Source organism: Rousettus aegyptiacus, unplaced genomic scaffold (genome assembly GCF_014176215.1).
Source record: "Rousettus aegyptiacus isolate mRouAeg1 unplaced genomic scaffold, mRouAeg1.p scaffold_m13_p_9, whole genome shotgun sequence".
Taxonomy (NCBI): domain Eukaryota; kingdom Metazoa; phylum Chordata; class Mammalia; order Chiroptera; family Pteropodidae; genus Rousettus; species Rousettus aegyptiacus.
The window spans coordinates 19,841,118-19,850,138 of record NW_023416312.1 but is presented as its reverse complement, the minus strand read 5'-3'; the positions used below and the strand labels follow the sequence as shown (position 1 = coordinate 19,850,138).

Sequence of the window (9,021 nt, the reverse complement as noted above, 5' to 3'; positions counted from 1 at the left end):
TGTTGCCATATGATAGAAGAATGATTTATTAGAAGAGATTCCATGACAAATCACATAAAATAACCATTTTCTGAAAGACATCCATCCATAAGACTACCTGAGGATAAACGCACAGAGGTACCTCCGAGAAGCCAGACAAATGTTACTGATCCCAAGTCGAAAGCTGAAGTGGGGAAGAACACGAGTTTGTGGGGGGAAAATTGTACAGCAATTACTGAGGGGACTGTATATGGAGAAGGATATCACAGACTAAGAGGAATGGCCACTGCTTGTTTCCAGGAGACAGGCTATGGGCAACTGTGTGGGCATGCAGTAGGAGCAGCCAGACTAGGACCGCCACTTTGTCTGTATGAACGCAGCAGGCTCAAGGGATGGAGGACGTGCAAGGACCTTTCTGCCACTCACAGGATCTGTGCACTCTACTCCACATCAGCTAAATGTAAACACATAGACACGCATCACCCTTTGCCACCCTATATTCATGCCTTCTGGATCCTGGCCTCAGTGACTTCTCCCCCAGAAATTGGTCCTGTCCTACAATCCACACTTGCACAGATGCAGAATTTGGCGAATATTTATACCTATAGCTGATTTGTTTCACCTACTTCATCACCGCACCCAGCCCTTAGCTTCACAATATGTGTGTGTGCATGTGTATACATACACAGATATATATGTGTGTATACATGTTGAATTTCTAAGAATATTTATTTTTTGGGAAGGCCTAGGTTTTACTTCACATAACTAGTGTATGTAAAATGACATCTTAATATCACATTTTGTATATGCAGTTTAAATAGTTCCAAGGTATTTTTTAAATGGGACTGATGACCTTTTAAAAGTGATCGTTAAATCTTCTAGATCCAAATAGTAAAATAAAAATATTTTAAAGTGGTATCTAAAACCTATGGAAGAATCAAGTGTTTTGTTATCTGACTTTAATAAACAGTGTTAAAAAAAATAACCTAATACATATTATTTTCAGAATATAAAGGCCACCTTGAGAATTCATGTACAGACATGCGCATATATGCAAACGCAGCCTCACATTTTACATCTCATTAGTAGGAAAGTGTAAGGGCAGTAACTATTTCTTTTTCGACTTTGTACTTAAATTTTCTAGCCCAGCATGTTCCTGCTTGATGTTCCTTGTCTTCTCCCTTGTTGAGGCTAAATAAATGAAGCTTCCAGGAAATTGGCTGTCAGGCTTTTTAGTATGGTGCTACTGTGGACTACATAGCTATCTGTCCTCTCTGCTTGGACTCTTTGTTGGGAAGAAAAACTTATGTTTTTACTCCTCCCTACATCAATGGGAGCACTGTTCTTTCTGGTATGCAAAGGGCAGGCTTTATGTATCCTGCTTTATGCAATGTGTATTTCCAGTGTTTGATGTTTTTAACAGACTGATCACAAACCTCATCTATAGGCAAATTAGGCATTACCTACCATGCTAACTCAGAGTTGTAATATAGGTATAAAGATTTATTGTGGCACTGGGCCATACACATCTAATAAGCTAATATCTTTATTACTTTCTGGTAAAACAAAACAAACTAAATCAAATTATTTTCTTTATAAGAGCTCTAAGATTTTTAAAAGAATGTAACTGATGTCCTCTAGAATCTTTACTCTTGGCAAAAAAAAAAAAAACCCAAAAAACAAAAACTAAGAACATAGTTTCCATGCCTTGCATTGTTGCTCTGGGTTATTTCCCTTGGGCTACACCTAGGATGAATTCAGAAAAGTAGTCTGATCAGTACAGTGGGACTCTCCCCTTCTGTGAACCAGACACTATTTCTTTTAAGGAAGCCTCAGATGGCAGCAGATGGACTGCAGCATTAACCATGGCCAGATGTTTTGTGGCTTATATTCTGAGAGTCATCACTGTAACTCACGTAATTCTAAATGGAACTGTACTCATAAATAGCTGAGCTGCAGTTATAATAGGTCATGGTTCCCATGTGCCCTCAGAAGCCTTTCTTTCACCTCAAATCACTGCCAATCATGGCAAGTGACTGCTTGGTCTGTTTCTTGCATCTGAGCAAATACCTTTGCTTTTTCTCATGTTTAACAGAGATCATTTCTTACTTTATAACTTCTAAAACTATCTTTCTATTTCCCCTTACATACAAGACCTTGACTGGGTTCTACTTTTAAATGAGCCAATGCCTTTTTCTGAGTATGTTACCATTTTAGTCCCTAAAGGATGTCTTTAAAAGGCTCTTAGGTCATACGCCCTTGGAAAAATACACAGTCATTCTTCAAAGCATCAACTTCTTTAGCTTTCTCCAAAGTGAAAACATGTGAAAAAATTACTGATTTTATATGCTGCATATTACATTAATATCTAATTGGCTGGAAAAGCAATAACCCACCTTAAAGTTATACCTCTCAGCTGTATTATTATAAATCTGATAGTTTCAAAATGATGTCTAAAAACTTTTCAGCATTCTTGATAAAGCTATTTATCATAAGTTACTAAAAATACCAGCAGAAGTTATGCTTTATTTTATCTCCTAACTACTTTCCACTCCTCTCCTATAAAACAGGATGACACTTGTCTTAGCACCATCAAAAGAATGCAGAGTAGAGATATTATATGATTCTAATAATACCATAAAATAGTCTGAATAACTTTTTTGGATAATAATATTTTCAAATCATTATGTAATTGTACTATCTACAAAATATGAGATTCATTTTCCTGCACGGTCAATTAAATATGCAATTAAAAGTTACTCCTGCATGTCTTCCTCCCATGGCTGCCAGTGCAAATTCTCCAAGGTCATTATCTCTCCACCGATTTGTACATTGTACAGAATCATTCTTGTGAACTGTATTCCAAATGGCTTTAAAATATTAAAAGTTCCATTTTATAATTTCTTCTGTTCAGTAATCAGTATGGTAAATCTCCTTCATCTTGATAAAGGTCATAAAGGTTTTTTTTTCTTCAAAGTGACTGATTTTGTGAATTGTGGCAGGAGGAATAAGTAAAAGGAAGAGCAGTTCATGAAAAAGAAGCAGTGTAATCAGCACCAGTAAAGTGACAAGATGATATTTTAAAAGAACTAAACAAATTTCCCTTCATTCTGGATTTCTTTCTACCCTTTTACTACACTTATTCAGTCAGATGGCCATTGTGCATGACTCAGCAGAAATGAAAAGAGGATATAAAAACAATCAAACTTTGTCTTTATAATTTCGAACATCTACGTTCAGAAAAATAGGAATAATTTTATTCAGAGTTAGTATATTTAGGAGAAGTTATTAGTAGAAAAAAATTTAATAGCTTCCCTCCTACCTTTCTACCTCTTCAAAATGAAAAAAAAAATTCTTTCTTTGGGAGAGACTAGTGATAGAAGAAGTGTAAAGAGTAGGAAAGGTCTGTGAGGGGTTGGAAATTAGGAAGAAAGGATCCAACGTGGAATGAACAATAAGACAGAAACAGAGACAAAACAGAGATGACCAACCTAATGGGCAATTTAGTTATCTTACTGTTGGTAAATGATGAAGATTTCAAACAAACTCAGTGTTGGATGAGTCAGTCCTAAGTAAAACCTTCCATTCTGAGTTTAATTATGCAAAATATAATAGAATTAGAAGGAGTAATTGTAAGTGGAAAAAGTGGAAAATTCAAAGAATTTGGGAAAGGATGCAAATAACCCAATACCAGCCGTAAGTTAATACATGTATTATATTTGAACCTCGAGAGGGAAATCAAATTTATTTTCAAGCACTTTCAGAAATGTACACAAACATGAATAAAAGCAAAAGCAAAGTTTCAAGTTTCCTGAAACTACCATACAAGAGTCACAAACAAAATACAGTGTAATCGTATTGGGCAAATCCGTGACAAATACATAAGGTACACAATATGCTAACCCAAATATCTCCAAAAATATGCAGTTGTGAATAATTTGCAGGTAAAAGTGGAACTCAAAATGACACAATTTTTGTAAAATAAAAAACATAATGTACCATGCTACAATTCAGACCTGAGTATTTCAGCAAAAGTGTTGATAAAAGGAAAATGTATAGCCTCAACTGCACTTATTAGAACATGAGAAGGCTAGAAAATAAATGAATTAGTATTTCACTGAAAGGAAATAGAAAAAAAACAAGAATATCAAACACTCTAAATAGAAGAAAATAATAATTTTATTAAACAAAATGATGAAACAAAAAACACTATAGATTCAATCAACAGATATGTATTTTTTCACAAGAATAATAAAAAGAAGACTTTGTCTAGTGTTATTTTTATTTTTAAAGAGGAGAAAGGAGGAGGAAGGCGTAAATAAATATCGGTAATGAAAAATGGGTAACCTATTTAAGTAACCTATTACTTAAAATTAAATACCATATGATTTAGCAATCCCACTTCTGGGTATATATTTGAAAAAAAAATGAAATCAGTATCTCAAAGAGATTTCTGCACTCCCATGTTCATTGTAAGACTATTTACAATAGCCAAGATACTGAAACAACCTAACTGTTCATCAATGGATGAATTGGTAAAGGAAAAAAATATATATATATATATATATAATGGATATTATTCAGCCATAAAAAAGGAAATCCTGCTATTTGTAACAACATGGATAAACCTTAAAGACCTTATGTTAAATGAAACGAGCCAGGTACAAAAAGACAAATACTGTATATACCCGCTCGTATGTGAAATCTAGGGGAAAGAAAATCAAATTCATAGAAACAGACAGTGGAATGGTGGTTGCCAGGGGCTGGATGGTGGGGGAAACAGGGAAATGTTGGTCAAAGGGGCAAACTTTCAGATATAAGATGAATAAGTTCTTGAGATCAAATGTACTGTATTGTATACTTGAAATTTGCTAGGATGGTAGATCTTAAGCATTCTCACCATGCACACACTAAAAAGGTAACTGAAAAGGTGATGGAAGTGTTAATTAATTTGATTGCGGTAATCATTTCAATACATATGTATACACACACACACACACATATATATACACACACATTCATCACATTATATACTTTAAAGATATACAATTTTATTTGTCAATTATACCTCAATAAAGCTGGAAAAAAGACTAAATAAAGGTAAAAATTATGTAATAAAGTGATCAACATTCTAGGAATAAAGATGAAAGTCTAGATGACATGAAAAAAATTCTAGGGAAATATAAAACACCAAGTGGCTTGTCAAGAAAAAAGTCATAAAATCAAAAGAAAGAGTAGTTAAATTTCTGCAACCACAAAGATATCAGACCTACTGAATTTTTTTAAAGCTAATTTCAACTATATAAAAACTATTGCAATATATAGAATGGAAAAGAGATAATTCTTCATTTTCTGAGTTCAGCAATGACTGTGGGCCCCCAAGATAGAGAAGCACAAGTAAAAATGTATATTAATCATACTTATAAGCACAGAAGCAATAATCTATAGTATCAGCAAATCACAATCAACATTTCGTTATGATAATGACATCATGACCAAGGTTTTAGTCTCAAGAGTGCAAAACAGTACAATTTAAGAAAATTTACCAACAAAATTAATTCACTAAAATAACCAATCTAAATGAATATGTATATGTGTATGTACATGTAATCAACTGAATATATGTCAATATACTATTGAATGATATCCAGTAATCATTCATGATTTAAAAAATATTGGCAAGCAACTTTCATAAATTTATCTACCACATACTTATAGCAAATATATGTACAGTATAAGATGCAAATTCTAGAATAATTTAAATTCTGAAATTTAAAAGTCACTTCTTATCACCAGCACTAATCAACATTGCCTTAAAGGTTCTAGCAACTGCACTAAGACAAGAAAAAATATAAGTGAAGAATGGCTGTAAAAGTTGGGAAATATGAAATAAAATATTATTTGTACAGGACATAATCATCTATAAAACCAATCCAAAAGAATCAACCAACAAACAATTAGAGCTAAAGACAGAATTTAACAGTGTCTAAACACAAGATTAACACGGGAAAAAAAAATTAATAGCCACTCTGTACAGCAGCAAGACGTATATAAAATTCATAATATCAAGACTTATTATCATATTATCAAAGGCAGATGCAGTTGAAAACAGGACTATGAAATCCATAACAGAGACATGTGGATGCACTTGAATAAAAACTGAGAATTCTGAACTTTAAAATTACCTCAAGCGATCTTTGCCAATTGCAGCCTCCTCTCTTCTCTTTAATTTAATTGGTTAAAACTGCTTTACGGCAGGCAGCATTGGGGCTGGACTTCCGGTCTCGGGCATTCAACCTTCCTTTCTGGCTTCAGTTTCTCAGAGAAACGTGGCCAAGAGAGCTCGGCAGAGGCTTCTTCTCTCCCGGTTCTTCCACATCACGCAGAGGACAGTTACCACCTCGGGACCTACCTCCGCGCCTTGCAGGCACCGCGGTGATCCGCTCCAGCTGCTCGTAGGTGAGACTCTTTGTCTGGTAGAGATGACCTCGTGGTCCAAGTGTGCCGGTGCGTTCCGGGGCGCGCCATCTCAGGGCCTCGATACGGCCGTAATGGCGGAGGCAGCAGCAGGGATGGGCCCCCCCGAAAACTTTGTGACTTTCGAGGATGTGTATCTGAACCTTACCCGAGAGGAGTGGGAGCTACTTAGTGAGGGTCAGAAACACCTTTACTATAAAGTGATGCTGGATAACTTTCTCCTAGCCTCCTCAGTGGGACTTGCGATTTCCAGAAGCACTATGATTACGCAGTCCGAGCCAGTGAGAGAGCCCAAAGTTCCTGACAAGACAAAGGTGATGTCGGGGATCTCTTGCTCTGGTAGAGTGAAGGCTGAAGGTGCATCTTGTGAGCAGGGTGTTCCTGTAAGAGTGTCGCAGGTGGGTCCTTCCGTCCAAAAGAGCCACCAGTGTGACACATGTGACCCAATCTTGAAAGCCATTTTGCATCTGGCTGAGCAGCAAGGAGTATGCTCTGGGCAGCAAACATACCCATGTAAGTCATGTGGAACAGTCTTCTGGTTCAGTGTAAACCCTGACCAAATCCCAAGGCAGCAGATTGGAGAGACATTCCCTAGAATGGAAAAGGGCCAGGCCCCTTCTGTTAATTACATATTCCACAGGTCAGAGAATGCTCCCACTTGCTGGGATGATGGGGAGGACTTAACCAGCTCTGGACTTGTCCAGCCCCATGCCACTCATGCTGGGGAGAGGCCATGCAGGGGAGATGAGTGTGAGGCAGCCTTTAACACTGAACAAAAGTGCAGTGAATGTGAAAAAATCTTTGGCTGCAGCTCCAGCCCCCAAGTATCTGAGAGAATTCCCCCAGAATCAAGGCCTCATGTGTGTGATGAATGTGGGAAGGCCTTTTCTAGAAAATCCCAGCTTGTTCAGCACAAGAGAATTCACACTGGAGCAAAACCTTATGAGTGCAGCGAATGCCACAAAGCCTTCGGCCGTAAAGACACACTTGTTCAGCACCAGAAAATTCACACTGGAGAAAGGCCTTATGTGTGCAACAGATGTGGAAAAACCTTTATCCGTAGAGATGCGCTTCTTAAGCATGAAAAAGTCCACACCGGAGAAAAGTCTTATAGGTGTGATAGATGTGGGAAATTGTTTAGCCACAGTTCCTATGTCAAAGTACATAAGAGAGTTCACTGTAAAACCAGCTCCTATACGTGCAATCAGTGTGGGAAAGTGTACCCTGTTAATCCCCACGTTGTTCAACAAAATGCTCACACCCTAGCAAGGCCTGTGGGCGAAGTGAATGTGGAAGAGCATGCAGAAGGCACTGCCACCTCGCTTGGCAAATGAAAAATTCACAACAAAGAAATGCCTCATGAGTGTAGCAGTTTTGGTGATCTTTTAGCTGCATCTTTAACTTCGTTTAGCATCAGAACATTCACACTCAAGAGAGGCCCTAAGAAAGCAGGGAATATGCTTTCTCCTTGTTCAACATAGTATGACTCATAAAAGACAAATTCTGAAAGTAACCTTTGAGGTGAAGCCCAACGACCAGAAGTTGAACTTTGTACATCCAGTTATCCATACTGGGGAGATAACTACAAGTGCCAAGTATGTGGGAAGCTTTCAGGAGCTACTTGACATTTGCTAACCTTCCCAGGACTTTTCGTTTTGCCTGAGTTATGTTATTGCCAGTGTTTGTTGCAGAAACCATCCTACTTCTACCAGCAGTCAGCGGCTTATGCTGTGTGTCGATTACCCCAGTGTACTCAGGTAAGACAGACCTCCACTCTCTTTTCCCCTTTCCTGGAGGGAATCATGAGTGATCTGAACCCATCAGGTATCCTCATTCTCTCTCCACTTTTGTTTCAGTGTGGACATGATCCAACTCCTGCCAAAAAGATCTGAGCTGGAATCTGCTGCAGTCTTCCAGAGGCTTCTGTTTTCCACAGACAGTATTGACTCTCCATGAGATAGCTGAGAAGGATTTCACCAGCTTTGGAACTGCCTACCACACTGATCTGATTTGTACAATGAAAAAGACTTAACTGTTAAAGCCTTTAGTTTATTCTGTTCACTGTGTTGAGTTGACTGAGAAAAGAAATGGACTTTTGGGAAACAGGTTATCACTTACTGAGCTCATTTCTTTCCTCCACACCTACAAGGGTGTCGATTGCTTTCCACGATTAGGAAGAAAACTAGGACTGTAGGTTATGCTAAATATATAGAATTGTGCTGTCCAATACAGTAGGCACCAGCCATATATGACTATTGAGCACTTGAAATTTCGCTTGTCTGAACTGAGATATACCATAAGTGTAAAATACACACTGGAGTTCCAAGACATAGTATTAAGAAAAAGGAAAAGGTAAAACATCTCCTTATAATCTTTATGTTGACTATATGTTAAAATAACATTTTGGGTACATTGGGTTAAATAAAATGTTATCAAAAGTAAAAAAATAATGGGTTTTGCCAGCGTGAAAGTAGGAAGACCTTTTGTGGAGGTCCCAAACATCATGTGTCTCAGAGAAAATAGCAGGATAGCTGAGAACAGCTCTCCATCTAATTTGGCCTAATT

At 37.4% G+C, this 9,021-nt stretch overlaps 1 protein-coding gene across 1 annotated transcript; it reads left to right on the top strand.

Annotated features, from left to right (window-relative positions):
• The first annotated feature begins 258 nt into the window (after positions 1-258).
• On the top strand, positions 259-8,802 carry LOC107511405 (zinc finger protein 134-like). Its single transcript, XM_016145734.2, has 3 exons — positions 259-439; positions 6,238-8,213; positions 8,313-8,802. Exons 1-2 carry the CDS (start codon positions 259-261, stop codon positions 7,788-7,790), a joined length of 1,734 nt encoding a protein of 577 aa, XP_016001220.2. The 3' UTR covers positions 7,791-8,213; positions 8,313-8,802.
• Positions 8,803-9,021: the final 219 nt, after the last annotated feature.